Source organism: Chelonia mydas, chromosome 6 (genome assembly GCF_015237465.2).
Source record: "Chelonia mydas isolate rCheMyd1 chromosome 6, rCheMyd1.pri.v2, whole genome shotgun sequence".
In the NCBI taxonomy this organism is placed as follows: domain Eukaryota; kingdom Metazoa; phylum Chordata; order Testudines; family Cheloniidae; genus Chelonia; species Chelonia mydas.
The window spans coordinates 114,004,722-114,028,367 of NC_051246.2; the positions used below are offsets into that span (position 1 = coordinate 114,004,722).

At 40.9% G+C, this 23,646-nt stretch overlaps 1 protein-coding gene across 1 annotated transcript in view; it reads left to right on the top strand.

The window, feature by feature from the left end:
- ASPG (asparaginase) overlaps positions 1-23,646 on the top strand; it is an 85,083-nt gene that overhangs the window by 36,036 nt on the left and 25,401 nt on the right. The window contains exons 7-10 of the mRNA XM_037901050.2: positions 5,619-5,731; positions 10,315-10,500; positions 14,559-14,672; positions 17,547-17,666. Of these exons, the coding sequence (XP_037756978.1) occupies positions 5,619-5,731; positions 10,315-10,500; positions 14,559-14,672; positions 17,547-17,666 (533 nt within the window). The remainder of the gene's footprint in view (positions 1-5,618; positions 5,732-10,314; positions 10,501-14,558; positions 14,673-17,546; positions 17,667-23,646) is intronic.

Below are 23,646 nucleotides of genomic sequence, written 5' to 3' on the forward strand. Positions count from 1 at the left end.
CCTTGTGGGATATAAAACACAAATTTAAAGTCTGCACAATATACTAAACCAACCTCTTCATATTTCTACTGGATTGTATGGTAACGATGGTGTCATAGTCTGGTTTGTGCTGAGGCTTAACAGTGGAACAGAAGCTAGCCAGACTTCCGGACACCACCCCTCTTGTCCCTCAACCTCTCCTCCAAAAACAGTTTAGCATACAGTTATGTATGAAGGTCAAAACTTTCAAACTTGGTTGCTTAAAATTAGACTTCTCAAAAAGTGGCCTGATTATTTCAGAAAGGTCTGAAGTCAAAGGGAATTGTGAATGCTTGGCACATTTGAAAGTCAGACCACATTTGTAGGTGTCTAATTTTTGGCACCCGATTTTGGAAACCTTTAAAGTTTACAATTTTTCTTTTTATATCTCATATGCTTTGGCCTGTTTGCCTTCCTGCCCCAGGCCATGTTGGACATTTAGTACACTAAAATATAATTACCTAACTTTTAAAATAGTGTACATCCTCTTTAGGGGCTTGCCTGTTTCTGAGAAAGATGAGTAATGTGCTATCTTTGTTCCTAAAATAATCAGCTTTGTACTCAAATTTACATAATGCAGAGGAGTATGTATTCTACATCAGTTGAAAGCTTTTTTTTACAAGCATAGCCCATCCAAGTCAGAACAGGTTGCTCGTTATCTGTTGCAATGTGCCAAAAGCTCAATGAATAACTTCACTAGTTATTCAGTTCATCATATAGGATTCCATAAAGTATTATTCTGAACACAGAAAGGTAGAATTTCTCATACTTCATCCGCCTATCCATAAGCTTCCTTACTTCATATTGGCAGTTCTTAAGATTATTTTCATCAAACAATCCATACAACCTGATGTAGCTGCAGAAGTTGTGGGATAGCGTGTTCATCCAACAGAATGACATAAATTGAGCCATTACATGGAAAATTTCTCCATTCCTTGGATGTTGTATATGGTAACACAAACAGTGCAAAAGAATTACTGAATGAGTTTTTGTACGGCTCTCTGCCTGATTTGAAATGGTTCAAAACAAGCCTAGCTGGACATGAAAGGATTTTACACTTTTGTTTGTTTGAGAACTAATCCGGCTCAGTTGGATTGATTAGCTAGGAAGCCACAGCAGAATGTATGAGTGGTGGTAATTGCAGGATGGAAAAATGTCATTTGTAAAGACAACTGCTACTCTTATCCCTGAAGTCATGATCTGCATTAAGCAGATCGACAAAACTCTTGGTGTGGGGAATGATGCTAACTAGAGGAAAGTTTTCTGGCTATATTAATTTATTTAAAATAGATATCTCTTCTGGGCTAAGTTACTTTCCTCCATTAATGCTGTAACATTTTGAACACAGAGCATTATTCAGTAGAGCGCATTTTCAGACATAGGTTCAGAAAATATAAGGTAAACATTAGACCTATCCTGGTTATCTCAGCTTTAGTCTTCTTATCTTGGCATGGATCTCTAATGAGACATGGTTTAATCTTATTTTGGCAAAGTTAACCATGATAGGTCTAATTCACTCATAAGTACACTGATAGTTTCCAAAGTAGGTAACATACATTCTGAAGGATATCTCAGCAAAGTCTAATCTTTGACTGATATGGAAGAAAAAAAGCTTTCATGTCCTTTAGGTGACACTGGCTTTGAGTGTAGATGAGACTGTTTGTTTTTTAAAAAAACCCTAATTGCAGGGGAAAAAGAGAAGTGAGGATTCTTGGGCATCTTAGTTAATACCGCTGCTGCTCTTTCTCCTCCCACCTATGAGTATGATGAACAGGGCTCGAAAAATTTCTTTAACACCCACTTGCCTGGACAGCCTACTGGCCTGGGTGAGTGAGATTTCTACTGCTTGAGCCCTCAAGGCCCTACTCCAAGCCACACCTACCAATAACTTTGCCCCAGTAAATTCTTCCTTGCTAAATAGAGTCAAGGCGTTGGAATCAAACTATGGGAGACTGAGTGATGGGGATTTACAAGTCTAGTTAATGTTTCAGTACAGTTCATCACAGGCACATATAAGAGTTTCCCTTGACAGAATCCCAGAAAGAAGCTTTTGTTTGGAATATGCGTTATAACAGCTTCCAGATGGCTTCTTTTGTTGCAGCTTCTTTTGTAAACCTTGTACGCCACTTTTCCCCTGTTTTATTTAAACCCTAAGAGTACTTCAGCTATTCTGTATATGAAGAGGAAGCCATGCTGGATGCAGGAAGGGGAACAGTTGGAACGTTGTGGGAGACAGAATCTTAAACCAGTGTAAAATGGCATAAAAGTGAGGCGAATAAGTGAAGCTCACTATTATCATCAAATACTGGCTTGCTGCAGTAGAGTTGATCCATCTTCAAAGGCTAGGTATCGTGGTCTGTAAGGCTATTGTGGTGGAATGCTTTTCGCTGCTGATTTAGGATCCTGCTTTGCAGTTGAAGTTTTATCAAACACAGTGTTTTTCAGATTATAGAAAGCATTTGCATGTTACATGATTGAACATATAGATATGATTCATTTGAGCCATTAGGACTTGATTAACACTGAGCATCTGAGCATACATCCAGTGCCTTCTGTCTTTCTGCTATTAATTTTATTTTAGTCCATGGACCCTTCCTCTGCCCTGCTGCAGGAATTAAATTTTGTAGCTATACGTGCTCAGGTTGAATCTGCACATACATCCCACTGCTCTCTCTCATCCTCAGCACAGTGGGGATCCATTTGCTCATGAGTGGCTGATTCTTTCACCGCCATGAATATCACTTTCAATCTGTTTCACAATGTATGAGTAAAAACATTTATCCATATAATCCCCTTGTTTGTTTTTTCTGTAAGCGCTGTGCTGAGACCCTTGTGACGTTTCTGCTATCTTACTTGCCAGGCAGGGGATAGTGTTGGGAAGTTCATGATGACTTTATGCTTGTAGATGATATCAGATATGTATAGCCTATCTTGATTGTTAGAAACCTGTCTTGTCCTAGCATCAATGAGGGGAAAATTGTTTTACTGGGATTTGGAAGGAGGCTTTTAAATATATTTTGGATATTCTTGAAAGCAGCTGTGACTATTGATTGCAAGAAATCGGGATAGTAGCTGAATGTTTTCAGGAGTGACTAATACCTTACAAGACACAGGACAAGTCTATAATAATATGTATACTAATTTTTTATCTGTCCTTGCAGCCTAGAGGCTTCTCCATAAGTGAAAAGAAACAACTTGTTTTCCATTGTGAGCTAAGTTTTACAGCATGGCCTGTGCTTTTAGTGAAATATGGTACTTGAAGCCATGGGTGGTTGTATGCCAGTATACTACTGGTGGAATTCTGCACCACTGCACATGCGCAGAATTCATGTCCCCTGCAGATTTCTTTGTTTTCCCTCAGAAAATGACTTTCTGATGGGGAAACAAAGGGAAGCCATAAGTGTAGTCATGAGACCCTCCCCAGCAGTATGTTTTGGGTGCCTAGGGCAGCCGGTGGAGAGGTAAATCACTGTGGGGCAGGGGGCGGGACTGGGGAAGACCCGGCTGGTGGCTCCTACCCTGTGCTGGGTTCAACTCCTAGTCCCGGCTGGGCTGGGGAGGACGGGACCTCCTCTTCCCCTGCACGGCATCCAGGGCCAGGTCAGACCCACCCCCAGATTTCTCCCTAGGCTGCAAGAAGCTCTGCAAACTCCCTACCCATTGCTCCTCAGTTGCAGGGGGAAGGATCACTGTACGAGGAGCTGCTCCTCCATCCGCCCAACCCCCGTGCTTCTATACCCCCCCCCATACACAGACCCTCCTGCTGAGCCTCACCCCACCCACATCCAGACCCTCCTACCAAGCACCACTCCCCCTGCACCACCCCAAGGAGCCACCCGCACCTGGATCCCCACTCTATGGTGCCTCAACCAGCAGTGCACCTGGATCCCCACCCCACTGAGCCCCACTCCCCCAGCATCTGGACCCCCACGCTGAACCCACCACACCCAGACCCTCCTGCCAAACTCTATTCCCCCCCACACAGATCCTGCCCAGCTGAGCCCCAACCACCTTCACCTGGACCCCCCTGCAGAGTCCCATTACCGTTGCACCCAGAACCCCCCAACAAGCCCCTGTGCATCCAGATCACTGCCTGCACCCAGATTGCCCCACGCAGAACCTTCTCCGCCCACACCTGGATCCCCCCACAGTAAGCTCCTCCACACTTGGGATCCTGCCGGGCTGAACCTGCCTGCCCACATCTGGTGCACCTGACACAGAAGAGCAGGGCCCTGGGGTGTTTCTAGGGCAGGCTTGGTCCTTGCACTGTGTCAGGGTTGGATGCAGCCTCACTGCTGAGCCATGTCCTGGATGTTGGGGGGAAGCTGCTGAGTGATCTCCTACCTCTGTGCAGCCAGTGGTCTGTACTCCCCAATGCCATGGTGGAGCCTCAACATTTATTTGACACAAAACATTTGCAGAATTTTAAAATATTGTGCACAGAATTTTTTTTTGGCACAGAATTTTTAATTTTTTGGCGCAGAATGCACTCAAGAGTATTGCCAAAGCCCCTTCTACAAGTTGTCAGTTATTGACATTTCTCTCTTGCATTGGAGTAGTAAACTTTTTGAAATCCATAATGCATGATTTGGCTTTTAATAATGGAACACAAACAGACTATTAAACAGCTGGCATCTGGCTTTAAATATATAATCACAGTTAATTGAATCCTTGCTATTTTATTTAATCATTAGTAACTACATTATAAGGTCTGGAGATGATTAGTGGCAACAGTAACAACATCTGTCTTTAATATGACATTCGGAATTCGTGTCACATCTTTCATATTTGAGAAGATGTATTTTTTCTGACTTAGAGTACTTGTTGGTATAATTCCAATTACAAAGTAATGAAGTCCTGATTAGAATGTGTGAAAAATACATGTTTCATTTACGTTAGACCTTCTTCATACCATTCCGTTGCCCCCAAACCTTCCGAGTATTCTAAACAGGTGAAGGTAGAGGGAGGGTAGTTTATAACAGGGGATAGTAATGATGGCATAGGTGTAAGTGTATTATTAGTCAAGCACTTTGCACAATCACTGAATTAACTTTACATTTTCAGAAGATAGTATTAGAATGTATTGTCAACTTTTTTTAACAGCAGATCATGCTGTTCATTAGTAAGGACCAAACAGATACACTTGCATTTAACATTTCTTGTCTTAAATTAGTATTTTATAACCAAGCTGCTGTATTAGAAAAAATCTCTCCTGGGGGAGTAATAATGTGGAAACTTTGCTGCTGAATAATATTGATTTTTTTCTGGAGATCTAAATTATTTGGAATTTTTAAAATATAAATATTTTAAAATGTAGCATGTTAAGGCCTGACCTAATGGTTCCTTTAGATGCTGTTGAAATATAGGCTAATAATAAACACAGTGAGTGAGATCAGCTATTGTTGCTACTCTTGATTATCCCTTCACTTCTCCTTTTTAATTTTTTTTTGTATGAAGGTCATATTAATGAATTATAGTACAGATTTTAAAAATAAGGAAGTGTGAAGTACTACAAATACACTTGATATAATGTTGTGAAGTTTAATTAAATGAGCAGTGAGACTTCTCTTTCTTTATGGTGTTCTGTTTCTCTTTACCAGTTAACTGGGAGACAGTGTGGAGAGCCAACACCACAAAGAAGTTTAAGGTCCACACTAACATGAACAGGAATGTTGGGCTGCTGCGAATCTTCCCAGGAATTAATGCTGCCACTGTAAGTATTCTGTTTTTAATTGTTGAAATGGTAGAGAGAGTATCCAAACACATGGCTGCTTGGTCTAACAGAGCTGCAGTGATGCAATACCTGTTGTTATAGATGGAAAAACAGATAAGATCTTTTTGTAAAGGGAAATCATGCCTCACCAATCTACTAGAATTCTTTGAGGGGGGCAACAAGCATGTGGAAAAGGGTGATCAAGGTCCCTCACCAAAGGCTCTTAAGCAAAGTAAGCTGTCATGGGATAAAAGGGAAGGTCCTCTTGTGGATCAGTAAGTGGTTAAAAGATAGGAAACAAAGGGTAGGAATAAATGGCCAGTTTTCAGAATGGAGAGAGGTAAATAGTGCGGTCCCCAGCGATCTGTACTGGAACCAGTACTGTTCACATAATCATCAGTGATCTGGAAAAAGGGGTAAACAATGAGGTGGCAAAATTTGCAGATGATACAAAACTACTCAAGATAGTTAAGTCAAAAGCAGACTGTGAAGAGTTACAAAGGGCTCTCACAAACTGGGTGAATGGGCAAGAAAATGGCAGATGAAATTCAGTGTTGATAAATGCAAAGTAATGCTCATTGGAAAACGTAATCCCAACTATACATATAAAATGAGGAGGTGTAAATTAGCTGTTATCACTCAAGAAAGAGATCTTGAAGTCTTGGATAGTTCTCTGAAAACATCCACTCAATGTGCAGCAGCAGTCAAAAAAGCTAACAATGTTGGGAATCATTAGTAGAAAAGGTATAGACAATAAGACAGAACATATCAGATTGCTTCTGTATAAATCCGTGGTACGCCTACATCTTGAATACTGTGTGCGGTATTCACCCCATCTCAAAAAATATATATTGGAATTGGAAAAGGTACAAAAAAGGACAACAAAAATGATTAGGGGTATGGAACAGTTTCCATATGAGGAGAGATTAATAAGACTGGGACTTTTCAGCTTGGAAAACATGACTAAGGGGGGATATGATAGAGGTCTATAAAGTCATGAGTGGTGTCGAGAAAGTAAATAAGAAAGTGTTATTTACTCCTTTTTCCAGAAGATGTTGTGAAGGCCAAGACTATAATAGGGTTCAAAAAAGATCTAGATAAGTTCATGGAGGATAGGTCCATCAGTGGCTATTAGCCGGGATGGACAGGGATGGTGTCCTTAGCCTCTGTTTCCCAGAAGCTGGGAATGGGCAACAGGAGATGGATCACTTGATGATTACGTGTTCTGTTCATTCCCTCTGAAGCACCTGGCATTAGCCACTGTCAGAAGACAGGATACTGGGTTAGATGTACCATTGGTTTGACTCAGTATGATCGTTCTTATGTTCTTAAGATTTTTAATTGTTTTGGAAACAGCCTTGAGCAATGTACCCCAATTGTGTTGATAAACATTCCTAGTAGTAATATGACTGACCAGTCCTAGCATGGAAAACTATTTAGGAAGGTTTTAAAAGTACCTTTAACCTGAATCACATGGGCTTTGGAATTGATAATGTATCCTTTCCACGTGTTTGGAAGATGTATTTGACCTCTTGACAAGCACGTGCAAGCTATAGTGACCAGAAGTGCCTATTTGCCATACAGTCAAGTGTATATGTATAATATACACTTTGCCAAAGGTATGCATGCATATACAATATGGGAAAATGGAGTGAGGAAATCATGCCCTTTTCTACAATTCATGCTTCTTCCTGCAACTGGTTTAAGGGTTCAGGGCTCTGATCCTGTTCTATGATATGCTAATGTGAACTCCTGCACCCCTGTGAACACCTGGAGCCCTATTGATAACAATGGGATTCCACAGAGGCCAATGCTAGGAGGTTGCTTTGCAGAATTGGGGTCTTACGTGGTATGGGCTAGATTCACGAGAGGAAGTTAGGTGCCTAACTGCTATTTTAGGCATCTCCATTCAACATTTAGGTGCCACTGACATTCACAACCCCCCGTTCAGGTCCACCTAACCCTGTAGGTGCCTAAAGTCCCTAAAGCACCTAAGATCCCACCTTAAAGTTCCCTAGCTGCCTAAATGTCTGCTGAAGGGCATACATAAAGCCACCTAAGTCCTGACGCCACTGAGAAGCTTTGTGCCTAACTCACCCCTGGGTCCTGGCAGGATTCACAAACTAGGCATTTCCCCGGCCTATCTTGCCTGTGGGGCCAAATCCAGTAGGTGTATAGAGAGACCAACTAAAAGCACCTGACGAGATCAGGCCCTACGCAAAATGTGGTGAAGTGGTGCCCCCCCCACCCATATACTTAATCGCCCAGTGGTTAGAGCACTCATCCAGGATGTGGGACATGGGAGTTCAAATCCCTCCTCCTCCTGATTTTAGACCAGGGTCTTGAACCCAGGTCTTCCACATCTCAGGTGAGTGCCCCAACACTTACTAGCCATGAGTCAGAGGGTTTTTGGGATAGGTCTGTCTCTCCTGTCTGAAGCTCTTTCACTTTGCATGAAATATGTAGGGCTTGTCTATACAGAAAGTTAGTGTGTGGCAAACTGAGGTGTAAATCTACAAGTGTTCTGATGTGCCGTGTGCAAACTGGCCGTGTGGATCTTGGGGCTGCATACTAAAAATTCCATAGTGTATTTTGACCTACTGATGTGTCCACTAGGCAGAAGGGTGCCTAAAAGTTAGGGGTTGCGAAGTTCAGTATTGAAGTGCCTGTGTGTCAGTTTTTGAAGTTCCGCCAACCTGAGTTTTTATTTTTCTCATGGCCATTGTCAGCTTAAATTGCATCCAGTAGTTTAAGCAGAAATTCCTCAATTATACTAGTCTTTTTTTTTTTTTTTTGGTGAATCTGAACAGATGGAAATGCAGTCGGGTGGTAGATTTGTAATAAAACTCCAACTGTATAGTTCGCCTCATAGGTGACTGTAATGTATTGCAAGTAGTTTATGTGGTCAACAAAGAAATATCTAAGTTGTCTAAAATAATGTCAATAGATGGCTACTTACGTTGATGAGATACGTTAGCTGCATAGTTACCAATTGGCCCACAAAAAACTACTTCTCCCTCCCCTCAACCCTTCAATTAAATGAACTGTCTCTTGAATTTAAATTAATTCCTGCAGGCTTCATTGTGATTTTGTTTTCTAATGTTTGGAAGGCATATGTACTAAACATGGTAGATTTTATCATTGTGGTTCAAATGTATCAAGTAAGAATTCTGTGAATACGTTGTTTCATTTATGAATATTTCTGTATTTACAAGTAATACATTTACATTTATCAAATAGTGTTCTGTTATCATGCAATTGCATAGCTTATGTAAGAGAGATAAGATGGGTGAGGGTAATACCTTTTATTGGATCAACTTCTGTTGGTGAAAGGGACCAGCTTTTGAGCTCACTCAGAGCTTGAAAGCTTGTCTCTTTCCCCAGCAGAAGTTGATCCAATAAAATATATTACCCTCACCCACCTTGTCTCTCTAATATCCTGGCACCGACATGGCTACACTACTGCAAAAACCTATGTAATATATTTAAGTAATAGCTTACCATCCTTTTCTCCCTAAGGACATTTTAATCAGCCCTTCCTGTAGAAAATTGCCATTATTTTAAAATATATCCCTCTGGGATTTTCATAGGAGTCTAAAGAAATTGTTTCCCAACTCCCATAGCCTTCTTTTTGAAAACCCCAGCCTTATTTTATAGAAATGATTATCACAAATGGCAAGTGTAGATGAAGGACTTTTATTTTGGGGGAGGGATAGCTCAGTGGTTTGAGCATTGGCCTGCTAAACCCAGGGTTGTGAGCTCAATCCCTGAGGGAGCCATTTAGGGATCTGGGGCAAAAATTGGGTATTAGTCCTGCTTTTGAGCAGGGGGTTGGACTAGATGATCTCCTGAGGTCCCTTCCAACCCTGATATTCTATGATTCTATGATTATTTGTAAGACTCTGATTCCTGCGTGAGACATAATGGCATTTTAACTAAACACTTCTTTATGCACCTTTTATTGAGGGAACTTGTTTGAAAGTATCATGTGATTATTAGTAATCATGACATCACTTTTTGACCGTGCCCTTGCCTTGGAAAGCCATGTGTCAGAAGTGGTATGAAAATAGTTTTTCTAGTTGTGCAATTTGTACAGGCCGCACCCTTATTTATTAGTTGGCAACTTCACAAGTGTAAAACATGCCCTTGTGATCGTGAGGTTTCATTTTTGCAATTCATTTCTGCGTAGGGGTTCGAAGAGAGTTCTTTTTCCCCCCTCCCTGCAATTAGTTCAGTATTCAACTACATATGTCCTCACTGGCTTGAGAAACTCTAATCAAATTAAGTGTTTACCCTGTAAATGTTTTTATATTGACTCCTGTTTTGTGGTGATTGACTTTAAAGCTTTGAATATGGTTAATATGTTTGTGCTACTGTAAGGTACCTTGGTGGGGATACTGTCTATAAATGTTGTCAATCATGGTAGCAAGAAATTTAATTCCTTTTTTTTAGCTTGTGAGTGCCATCCACTGCTTTTGTAAGATCTTTTGAAAAATACGTATGCAGGAGAAAGAGCTTGCTAATCAAATTATATAGCATTAAAGACATGGAGTTGTAATATTTTAACACCTTATTTTAAATAGGTGAAGGCATTTCTTCACGCTCCAATGGAGGGCATTGTACTTGAAACGTACGGAACTGGTAATGCACCAAATAATCGAGAAGATTTGCTAGAAGAACTGAGGAAAGCAACAGAACGAAAAGTAGTGATTCTTAATTGTACCCAGTGCTTACGCGGGAGTGTTGCTGCAGTCTATGCAACTGGACAGGTGAGGGAAATACAGCAATTTCTGATTGCAATGTTATGTAAAAGAAAGTTTCACCGTTGTGATTGGCTGTATGTTTAATGTGCTAGAAAACAAACATCTAGCTACAGGAAGATGTTGTCTATAAAACAGCCATATTAGATTAGTTTTTAAATGGTTCAAGCTGATCTGCAAACCAGATTTTTAAAAAGCCCTTTATTCTAGACTGAATTCTGTAATTAGCTAGACCTGATCCCAGTTTACTGATTGATGGCTTCTGCTATGTGTGTGATACCCCAGCATCCATCTGCAAAATACTGTTGATGTCAATCCCAAAAGAACTCCAGTGAGCGTGGAACTGGCTCACGGGGCAGACCAGTCAAGTAATGTCTTTTCAAGTTTGCAGTTATTTTAATAGTTACAAAATAAGGGCATTCAGTAAGGTGGCAAACTTCCGAAATATTCTAAACCTCATTGCTTACTTGACCCTCAAGACTCCCATTAGGCTATCTTCATGTGCCAATGAGTTCAGCAGTTTAGTATGTACTGGGATGGCCCTCTGAATGGAGGCCAGTAGTCTGTGACTTCTGGAGATCTGAAAGCAGGTGTAGGCTAGTTTAAAGCAAATTAATATGCAGACACTGACATTCTTGGTATTCAGGGTATTCAGCATATTTTAAAAGAGTTTTCCTAACCTTATTTGCAATTCACAACCTTTTTGGTTAGTCAAAATATTGGTAGGACTAATGAGCCTCACAGACCCGACCAGTGTTCATAACCTGTGTGATAATTCTGAATTGTGGAAGGAAAGTTCATTTGTCTTGCTTAACTTTCCTCCTATTACCTAGCCTATGCCTGCTTTCAGATCTCCATTGACTATTCAATGGCTAACCTTTTTAATAGTATGCCTTGTTTATAAATATCACTTCTTTGTACAGTAGGACTGAACTATTATTGTTTCTTATATATGGGATAGCTCAGTGGTTTGAGCATTGGCCTGCTAAACCCAGGGTTGTGAGTTCAATCCTTGAGGGGGCCATTTAGGGATCTTGGGCAAAAATTGGGGATTGGTCCTGCTTTGAGCAGGGGGTTGGACTAGATGACCTCCTGAGGTCCCTTCCAACCCTGAGATTCTATGATTCTATGAAATATTTTGATGCAGCTTTATTTATTTTTTGTTTCAACAACTTTTCTTATAACCTAATATATAACTGAGGAAAAAAGGAAACATAAATTGTGACATTACCCAGGGTACAATCTGGACTGTTGAACAGCTGTGTCCCCTCAATTCTCCAAACAGGGTTTTACACCAGCCTTTTACACTGCTTTGCTGTGAGAGCAACCACTCCTGGTCTGCTCTCTCACAGCCTCCAGCATGTAAATTACTCCTATCTATACTATATGAGTGCTATTGCCAGCCACTCTTGAATTACCCTGTAGAGCAACACCAGCAAACTCCCAGTCCTAGACTACCCCCAGAAATGTGCATCTTGGATTGCCCAGCCCTCTCCTGGACAACACAAACTCATATAAAGCCTGTAATTTTATTAATAGAAAATGATATGCTTAAATCCTGTTATCTCAAGTGAAGTGTCCCAAACACTTCAATCCAAGCACACCGGTTTAGATAAAACAAGTTTATTAACTACAGAAAGATAGATTTTACATGATTACAAGTAATGAGGCATAAAAGTCAGAATTGGTTACAAGGGGAAAAAGGTAAAATGCAACTAATACCTAACTTAACAAGCTAAGTGAATTCAAAGCAAAAGTCTCTCTCACCACATGTCAGCAGTCTTACTGGCTGAACTCCTTTCAGACTGAACTCCTTACTGGCTGAACTCCTCTCCCTCCCTCAGTCCAAAGCTGTTCTTTGTTCCTCAGGTGTAGTAGCTGCTGTGGGTAGAGAGAAATAAGGAAGGGATAACTTGGGGTGTCTATTCTCCATTCTTACACTTTTCCTCTTCTTTGAGAGTCATCTCCAGCTGGAGCTCAGGAGACAGACACTCTGTGGGGATGGGAACCTCCAGCTGTTTCTTTGTGAAGATGTAAACATCTCACTCCTATCCTTTTTCCTGCCAAAGAATGGCCACTTAACTAGGTGATAGTTCATTTGATTTCATTGACATCTGGCTTGCCCTTTGTCTCCGAGGAACTGGTTTGTGGTGGCTTTATAAAACTCGGAACATGTCTCAGTAATATCATTACAGTAGAATGTTATAGCTTCACATATGATGTTGCCACATATATTTTACCAGGACAGTAATGATTAGTAAATTATGAGTTTTCAAATAATACCTCACAAGGAATACTTTGTACAAAATTTATCATAGTCTTTTAAAAGGGGTGAACATAGAGGGGTAGAGACTGTCACAAATGTCAAAAGAGCAGGCTTCATAAGATTTGAACTTGAGACCTTCTGAAACATAGTCATACCTTTTACTGTGTAGGCTATAAAGTTTTGGGCTAACATCAATTGGGAATTTAGAGGGATTGCTTTGACCATCATGGAGCTCCCATACATTTTGGTTAATGCAAAAATATATGGAGAATGAAAAAAGCAATCGATAAACAACTGAATGTAAAAATGTTTACAATGTAAAGTTTGTTCACTAAATAATCCCAAGATACCCGAAATGGCAAAATTTCATGAGAAAAAAATCTAATTTACTATATGACATTCTGCTTCAACAAAAATGTATATGGGGTGGGGGGGAACAATTTTTTCCCTATATTTTGGCTGAAAAATTCTCCGTAAGTAGAGCACCTCTGCAAATGAGTTCTTGTGTTTGAGCCAAAGTGCTGTTTTCGTAATTTGACTCAAGTCATTAGCATTCCCCCTTCTTATTAAACCTTTATGGGGTTATTTAGTCACTTTCAGTCACTTGTTAATTCCTGGGTCCCAGCTTTTCAACGTGGTGCATGTATTATGTGGCTTCACCAACTTCCACTGATGGAGGCTGTACCCTATTTATATTGGTATCTGTACAGGAGAACATTGCCAACGTGTACAGAGCCATGATGTGTTCTGGCTGAATTCTACATAATTTATTTAATGCTGGTTTTTCACTGTCGTTCCCTTTTCAGAGTAACAGCTCTGTGGAGGAAACATGTTGGCTGAGTTCTGGAAATTTACTATAATATTAATTTCTTTCAAAAAAGCTTATATTAAATTTTTTATATTTTAAAAAAAAGTAAAAAACATTTTGTCTGGCTGGTAATAATGTTACCTTCACTACATATGGCATTATCCTGTCATTTGTACATATTTTAGCTAGTCAGGTGATTTAGTGATTAAATAATCACGGTTCATCTCAAACTCTTTTAATTAACTGAATATCTGGACTCTGATCCACCTCCTCAGCACAGATTATAATTGAGGGGTCTATGTGGTGATAGGAAGCGGGGGAAATCACTTCCCCTCCTATCCAGACCATGAAAAAGCCTTAGCTGTTCTTTGGCTGAAAACACTGTGTAACTTTCCAGCACAGAAGGAAGTTTTAAATGGTACACGAAGATCTTAAGGAAACCTCATTTGTCTTCACTCCATGGTTGGTATGCTCTGTAAATGTACATAGTGAAGGTTAGGTCAATTTGGTTTTGCTTTTGCATTGGTTCAATCATTAGTTAATTGCTGAATTGTATAGGGAAAGCAATCTTTCTGAAGCAAGCACTATTTGGTTTTTGCCAGAACTGTAATTATTCAGTCTAGTCTCATATCCTAAATCATACAAAGGTAATGCAGGTTAGAGTGGTCTGACAACACCCGCATTGGTAGCACACTGCAGTACTGAAATACATCCAGGGAAATACCCCATAATAAATTGGTCAATATGTTTGTGGGAAAACAACATATTTGGCAAATTTAAAAACACCACTGATTTTAAAAATTAGTAACTGCAGCTTTATAATAAGGGCTAACCTAACAACCGTTTACGTAGTTAATACACACCCATAACCTTTTCCTTTTAGGGTAAAGAAATGGTCATTCTGGGTCTTTAGTAATCCCATGTGCATCAATACTGTATAGAAGTGTTTCTGAATACTACACTAATTAAGTTAAAGTTTCTTTTCATTCACAGACTCTCACTGCTGTAGGAGTAATTCCAGGGGGTGATATGACACCGGAAGCAGCCCTAGCTAAACTCTCATACACATTGAGCAAAAGCCATCTTAGCTGGGAGGAGAAGAAGGAGGTAAATATTTCACTGTTAGTTTAGTAGACTTTTAATAGTGGTTGTTTTTTTAAATCAAATTTTTTAATGTTTACTGCACTGACTGCTGTCTAGTAAAATTATTTGACTTTTTATGTTAATTTTTGAGCATTCGCTTCCACTATCTAATGTGAAGGCATCACACCCTCTTACTTTATGCAAAATAATGTTGTTATAGAACTATGAAAATAGGTAGATTTGTGGGGGGAAGAAAATCCTCAGACCTCTACATAGAGGTCAGTTGAAAACCAACACCGATATTTGAAACTTCTGCTTTTAAATTCAGCAGTGGATCTGTCCTGCAGCTTCAGCACAGGCTCCAAATAAATAATGTGCAAACTGAAACTGAGAATGGAGGTGAAATCCGGGCTCCATTGAAGTCAATGGAAATTTTGTCCCTGATTTCAGTGGAGCCTAGATTTCACCCAGGGTTTATATTTGAGTCTTCATGTAGTAACTGGTACATCTTATTATGCTTGTCACTTTATTTGAAGTCTGTGAGTCTTGAGTGTCAATGTTAGACATAATTTTGTTAAGATGAAAAGATTTGTATTGAGTATGTTCTTTAAACACAGACCATTTCTCTGCGTCCCTGACTCTCAAGTGTTTATTAATTGACTATATATTTATAATTACTAGTTAATGACAGATTCTTTTTGGTTAATTAATGTCTTAGGTGTTGGGAAATAGAGAGAGTTAATACAACATATACAAATATATAGCCCTGTGTTAAACATTCTCTTTTCGGTGGTGGAATGCTAGCAAACGTATACACTAAAACTTTTGTTTTTATATGCAGCAAAGTCATAGTCCTGATGGAGTAAAGTTGTTATCCTGATTTTTTGGATGATATCAACATGAGTCATTCTCTAGATTTAACCTATCAAACTAATGATTTTCCCCTCCGTTGGATGTGCTAGGTAAAACAAAACCTGATCAGTTGTGGAAAAAAATCTATTTCAAAATCAATTCGTTCAAATAATGTCTGTAAAAATAGGTATTCTATAGGATTTTCATCTATGTGCATGGGGATGGAGGGTGGTGGCGTTTCCTTTCCTTCCAGCTTTAAATTTAAATAGTCTCCTTGTAAACTTTGTAAAAGATTTACTAGCTGTCTGAATATGAAATTTTAATATTTTTAGAACTGTCAGCCGTGTCTTTTTCTTACCACTATCTAATTTAATAGTTTTTTATTTTAAACATATTGTGTGTGTGTAACTTAACAAATCTTTGTCCTGGAAAGGAGGGGGTCTCCTTGCTGTGGGAGGAGCAACTGTGCACAACGTACTTTATGCAGGAACACATTCAACAAAGGGTGTAATAGAGAATATGGCTTATAGGTATAGCACCGCCCAAGAAGCAGTGGTAGTCCATATGTGACCCCACAGCAATGAATGTATAATTTCTACTTTGCCTTTTTAAAAAATGTATTTTTTTAATGAAAGCTCTTCAGTGGTGTCTTTTAGCAGGCTGGCCAATCTGAATTAGGTCAGCCTGTCAAATCTGAAAATTTCTATGCACCATACATAACTTCCACTGATATACATGTAATGGGACTCTTCCAGCAGACAGTTACAATATTGTAAGTGTTTAGGGGTGGTTTTTTTTATGAAGGGCATGCCTAGACACAGGTAAATCTGGGGCACTCTTTCTTCCCACATCACACCTTGCTTTCTTGCAAACTTGCACAGTCCTGCTTCTTAAAATTCTAATTGAGACGACTTACTGCTTAATAGTTATGGAGGCACCTTGACGGGAGAAAGCCAGCATCTAAAATCATCAGAGTTGGAGAAACCAGTGGATCTGTTAATGTTCATGATGTTCAGATTTGTTCCCTCTTTCCTCAAGCTTTTATGGAACCTTATTTCTAGGTTTAGGAGTGTCTCTATTTAGGAATGCTGGAACAATTTGTATAGTGGGGGTGCTAAGAGCCATTGAACCATTCTGTAAACCCTGTATATAATGGTATCCACTTCAAGCCAGAGAGTGCAGCAGCACCCCTAGTTCCAGCACCTATGTCTCTGTTCTTCTCCAGTCTTGTTTCAGAGGCTGCTTCTGAGCAGGGAGTTTCTCATTGCTGCTTGATCCTGGTTAGTGCTAAGGCTCTCATCCTGCAAATACTAAATACATGTTTAATGTTGAAACACTGAAATCAATGGGACTATGCACATGCTTAAAGTTAAGCATGTGCCTAAGGGTTTACAGAATCGGGGCCAAAAGTCGTGATTCAAAGCCTATTAAAATTGGTATGAACCTTTCCATTGATTGGGCTTTTGATTAAGCGGTAAGTGTGCAGTCAGTGCAGGGCATACTAGTTAAACATTGCCTTGCTTCGTTACTCTAAAACACTGGACAAAGGCAGGATCTCAGAAGGCCCAGTGCTTTTCCTAAAGTCACCACTGGTCTCCTAGTTTTATTTTCTCATTCAGTCTTTTAACTTACTGTTCGTTTAAATAGGATGCTACTTACCATGCTGGGAAATCTTGACTACTTAAACCAAACTATTCTCACACACACCCCCACCCCAAACATCTTGCTTTGCCTTCTGGATTTTCCAGTATGTTCTGACGTTTCTCTATCTTTTAGGTTATAAACTCTTTGGAATGATAACTGTTTTTACCTTTGTGTCTTCTCCAGTGCCACTTATACTGTGCTAAGCAAATAAATAATAGGCTATAGAAAATATTAAGTAATGTCAACTGTGTTCTTATTCTATGGGGCAAAACTAATTTTTACAGTAAATTGCACTCATTTGCATTTTCTGTAACTTTCTAGCTTAGGCTAGTAAAAATTAACATCATCAATCCTTTTTTCTCTTGCTTTTTACAATGATTTGATTGTTTGCTCCTTTTTCAGATGCTGAGTGAGAATCTGAGAGGAGAAATGACTGTAGTACCCACAGGAGCCAAGATCTCTCTTACAGATAGCAAGTTTATTCAAGTTATTGCCAAATCTCTAAGTGTCAGCTGCAAGGAGGTACCTACTTTAAATATTTAAAGTCAACTCATGTACAGCAGAAAGTTAACTTAAACAAGTATATCTTAAAGGTGAAATACAGTGCAACGTTAAAAATGAAACACAAATTTCCTTGCTAAGTGTCCCAGCTAACCAGGCCATGGGGGGGCATTTGGTACAACAATAAGTTAAACCTTGAATTTCTTTTCTATGTCTGTAAAATTCTCTTGATTACTCCTTGGTTCACTGATGATCTAGGCTATCACAAATACTACACAGGTCATTGTCATGCATGGTACTTATGGTGTGAAAGAAAATACTAAATTATTTTGAATTTTCTACATATTTTGACAGTATGGAATAATTCAAGCATAGAGGGAAAATACTGTAATTATACACAAAATTATAAATGACTAGTACAATGGGAGGCATTCTGTGAGTAGCTATTAATGCGGAGTCAATATTGGTCACCGTTGATTGCACAACAAATGTTCTATGGAGAACATTGCAAGACATAATTATTATGGTCTTCTCTTGGCTTGTTTTCAGGGAAGGTTTAATTTAATTTAATACCTACTCTACAGTGCATGGGGGTAGGAGAGAAGGAAAAAGGGTGAGGGACTGGGGTCACATGGAGTGAGTTAAGCATAAAAGAAGTTGAAGACTAGGTTTAGAAGGTTACAAGCTCTCCTGCTCATTGAACTCATGGAATTGGCAAAAAGAACAGGAGTACTTGTGGCACCTTAGAGACTAAAAAATTTATTAGAGCATAAGCTTTCGTGGGCTACGAGAGTTTTAAAACAAACAAAAATAACCCCCCACTTATAGCAGGGACAGTGTGTTCCAGATTTTCTGGGGTCATTCTATTAGCGTCCGCGGAACTTGTTGCTGCTGTTCTTTGAATTTTAGGTCACTAAGCTCTTTATCATGCTTTATGAGATAAGATCTCGCTAATGACCCATTGAGGAGGCTTGGAATGACCCCAAATAAGACTCCAGGGCTTGGGTAAATACAGTTTTTGTACTGCTTTAACTTTATCATTTAGAAACTGTATAGTTAAATCAGTACAAACCTCTAATGTGGACACAATTATACCAGTATAAAGGTGCCTTATAGTGCTATAGCTTATAACTCTGAATGCTAGGGGGTTGTACAAACTTAACTATTTTGGTTAAAAAAAAAAACCACACCACTACTCAAAATAATTAATTTGGAACAAAAACTGCACATAGATCAGATCTAAGGAAGGGTACAAAGTAAAGCTATTGGACTCTTTGGGTCTTTCCTCTTTATGAAGTTGGTGTCTCCTAATAAAGTGTCTCTTGATAGTCCTATCAGAGATGAGTCAGAACCTTATTGACCACACTCATTTTAACATAGGGCTTAGAGTGAAGTAGGAATGGTATGAAACTTGCAGGGGTGAGGTACCTATTGAAAATATTTCTCTCTCTCATGTTTAGGTAGTACACAGGAAGATCAAAAGTATCTTCATGCTGCATTTTTATGTTGGCTTTTGTGAATCATAGATTCAACTTGTGCTCTCGGAGGCTGAGATCAGAGAGAATTTTGATAGAAAAGTATTAGCCCTGTGCTGTACCTCTGGGAGATGCTGCATTTTGCTCCTATTTTGATTTTAGGACTGGGAGCTGAGACAGCATCCTTATTAATCTGCAGGTCAAATGGGTGAATCTGCAGACATTGGGAAATAGCTTGCTCGTTCTGTTTGACCTGGATAACAGCTGGTAGGCTGATAAATGCTTTGTTGTGGAACAGCTACACCATTTCTAATCTCACGCACCTCAGGTCAATAAATACATCTTTGGTGCAGTTGGACTGGATCAACACAGAGGTCTGTAAGGAGAGAATACATATATTGCTTGCTTTTGGTAAGCCCTGACCCAGCTGGTCAGACAAGGAGCTTAAGGACCCAAATGCCTGGTCCACCAGGGCTAAATGCAGCCTCAGGACTTGAAGCAGAAAGTTGACCATGTTAACTCAGTGCATGTGGGTGAAGGTATCTACCTGTAAGCCATGCCACTGAGCACAGTAGTACAATAATAGGTTAAATTTGGGAAAGGAGAGCCCTAAGAGACAACAGTGTGTTCCAGTACATATAAGGGTCTAGCATAATGTGTGTTAATGTTGAAGGCCTTGGTGGGTGCCTACGGAGTGTTGAGTGCACCAGAAGTTTATTGATGCTCAATCCTTGTTGTGAGTAGAGTTGGGCAAAGTCTTTTACAACACATTGTGTTTTTTGCTGAAAACTGCATTTGGGGGGGCCTGAAACGATTTGCCAAATTCAGGTCAAATTTAATGAATACTTCCGGTTGGAAAAAAAAGCCTTTTAATTTCAAATTTGGCCAATAAGAAAGGTGAAGAACAGCCAAATCAAAACAAAAAACTAAAGGGGGAAAAAAAGAACAAAAAGCAAAATTTGTTTTGAGTCGACCAAAATGTTTCGGTTGATACAAAATGATTTTTTATTTTTTTTTATTAGACGAAAAAATGTTTTGGTATGAATTGAACCAGATGTTTTATCTGATTATTTTTTTTTTCCGGTTTGGCCCCTGTACCAGAAAAATTCATTATTTGCACAGCTCAAATAGTGAGTTATTGCTTAGTAACATAGATCTAATTTTTGGAGTTTATGCAGCATATTCTTCCACTATGAAAAGCATTTCCAAGCAGAATGATTATTAAAAAAAAAAAAAAAAAAAAAAAAAAGCCAGAGCAAAAGCAAGTGTTGCTGCCCTAGGTTCAAAACATCAGCAGAAACTTCTCAACATAGTATATATTAGCAAATGGTGTTCTATGTATACTTTAAAATGGAGTTCAGTATTGTTCTCATAGAATGTTCATTGGTTTAAAATCTCAAAAATGACCAGTGATTCTGGGATTGTTTCTATGTTTAGATGCCCCATTTGAGACACCTTATGGGGCCTTACTTTCAAAGGGTATGTCTACACTACGAAATTAGGTCGAATTTATAGAAGTTGGTTTTTTAGAAATCGGTTTTATATATTCGAGTGTGTGTGTCCCCACAGAAAATGCTCTAAGTGCATTAAGTGCATTAACTCGGCGGAGTGCTTCCAGTGTACCGAGGCAAGCGTCGACTTCCGGAGTGTTGCACTGTGGGTAGCTATCCCACAGTTCCCGCAGTCTCCGCTGCCCATTGGAATTCTGGGTTGAGATCCCAATGCCTGATGGGGCTAAAACATTGTCGCGGGTGGTTCTGGGTACATATCGTCAGGCCCCCGTTCCCTCCCTCCCTCCGTGAAAGCAGCAGCAGACAATCGTTTCACGCCTTTTTTCTTGAGTTACCTGTGCAGACGCCATACCACGGCAAGCATGGAGCCCGCTCAGGTAACGGTCACCGTATGTCTCCTGGGTGCTGGCAGACTTGGTACTGCATTGCTACACAGCAGCAGCAACCCCTTGCCTTGTGGCAGCAGACGGTACAATAGGACTGGTAGCCGTCATTGTCATGTCCGAGGTGCTCCTGGCCACGTCGGCCAGGAGCGCCTGGGCAGACATGGGTGCAGGGACTACATTAGAAGTGACTTGACCAGGTCATTCTCTTTAGTCCTGCAGTCAGTGCTATTGAACCATCTTATGGTGAGCAGGCAGGCGATACGGATTGCTAGCAGTCCTACTGTACCATCTTCTGCCAGGCAGGCAAGAGATGAGGATGGCTAGCAGGCCTATTGTACCATCTTCTGCCGAGCAGCCATGAGATGTGGATGGCTTTTGCAGTGCTTCTGCACTGTCTGCTGCCAGCCAAAGATGTAAAAGATAGATGGAGTAGATCAAAACAAGAAATAGACCAGATTTGTAAGCCAACCCTGTAAGCCATGTCGTCAGTCGCCCCTCCCTCCGTCAGAGCAACGGCAGACAATCGTTCCGCGCCTTTTTTCTGTGCGGATGCCATACCAAGGCAAGCATGGAGGCCGCTCAGCTCACTTTGGCAATTAGGAGCACATTAAACACCACACGCATTATCCAGCAGTATATGCAGCACCAGAACCTGGCAGAGCGATACCGGGCAAGGAGGCGACATCAGCGCAGTCACGTGAGCGATCAGGACATGGACACAGATTTCTCTGAAAGCATGGGCCCTGCCAATGCATGCATCATGGTGCTAATGGGGCAGGTTCATGCAGTGGAACGCCGATTCTGGGCTCGGGAAACAAGCACAGACTGGTGGGACTGCATAGTGTTGCAGGTCTGGGACAATTCCCAGTGGCTGCGAAACTTTCGCATAGGTAAGGGCACTTTCATGGAACTTTGTGACTTGCTTTCCCCTGCCCTGAAGCACACGAATACAAGATGAGAGCAGCCCTCACAGTTGAGAAGCGAGTGGCGATAGCCCTGTGGAAGCTTGCAACACCAGACAGCTACCGGTCAGTTGGGAATCAATTTGGAGTGGGCAAATCTACTGTGGGGGCTGCTGTGATGCAAGTAGCCCATGCAATCAAAGATCTGCTGATATCAAGGGTAGTGACCCTAGTAAATGTGCAGGTCATAGTGGATGGCTTTGCTGCAATGGGATTCCCTAACTGGTGGGGCCATAGACGGAACCCATATCCCTATCTTGGCACCGGAGCACCAAGCCGGCGAGTACATAAACCGCAAGGGGTACTTTTCAATAGTGCTGCAAGCTCTGGTAGATCACAAGAGACGTTTCACCAACATCAACGTGGGATGACTGGGAAAGGTACATGACGCTCGCATCTTCAGGAACTCTGGTCTGTTTCAAAAGCTGCAGGAAGGGACTTTATTCCCAGACCAGAAAATAACTGTTGGGGATGTTGAAATGCCTATAGTTATCCTTGGGGACCCAGCCTACCCCTTAATGCCATGGCTCATGAAGCCGTACACAGGCAGCCTGGACAGTAGTCAGGAGCTCTTCAACTACAGGCTGAGCAAGTGCAGAATGGTGGTAGAATGTGCATTTGGACGTTTAAAGGCGCGCTGGCGCAGTTTACTGACTCGCTTAGACCTCAGTGAAACCAATATTCCCACTGTTATTACTGCTTGCTGTGCGCTCCGCAATATCTGTGAGAGTAAGGGGGAGACGTTTATGGCAGGGTGGGAGGTTGAGGCAAATCGCCTGGCTGCTGGTTACGTGCAGCCAGACACCAGGGCGGTTAGAAGAGCACAGGAGGGCGCGGTACGCATCAGAGAAGCTTTGAAAACCAGTTTCATGACTGGCCAGGCTACGGTGTGAAAGTTCTGTTTGTTTCTCCTTGATGAAACCCCCCGCCCCTTGGTTCACTCTACTTCCCTGTAAGCTAACCACCCTCCCCACCTCCCTTCGATCACCGCTTGCAGAGGCAATAAAGTCATTGTTGCTTCACATTCATGCATTCTTTATTCATTCATCACACAAATAGGCGGATGACTACCAAAGTAGCCCAGGAGGGGTGGTGGAGGAGGGAAGGAAAATGCCACCCAGCACTTTAAAAGTTTACAACTTTAAAATTTATTGAATGCCAGCCTTCTGTTTTTTGGGCAATCCTCTGTGGTGGAGTGGCTGGTTGGCTGGAGGCCCCCCCACCGCGTTCTTGGGCGTCTGGGTGAGGAGGCTATGGAACTTGGGGAGGAGGGTGGTTGGTTACACAGGGACTGTAGCGGCAGTCTGTGCTCCAGCTGCCTTTGCTGCAGCTCAACCATACACTGGAGCATATTGGTTTGATCCTCCAGCAGCCTCAGCATTGAATCCTGCCTCCTCTCATCACGCTGCCGCCACCTTTCAGCTTCAGCCCTCTCTTCAGCCCACCACCTCTCCTCCCGGTCATTTTGTGCTTTCCTGCACTCTGACATTATTTGCCTCCACGCATTCGTCTGTGCTCTGTCAGTGTGGGAGGACAGCATGAGCTCAGAGAACATTTCATCACGAGTGCATTTTTTTTTTCTTTCTAATCTTCACTAGCCTCTGGGAAGGAGAAGATCCTGTGATCATTGAAACACATGCAGCTGGTGGAGAAAAAAAAAGGGACAG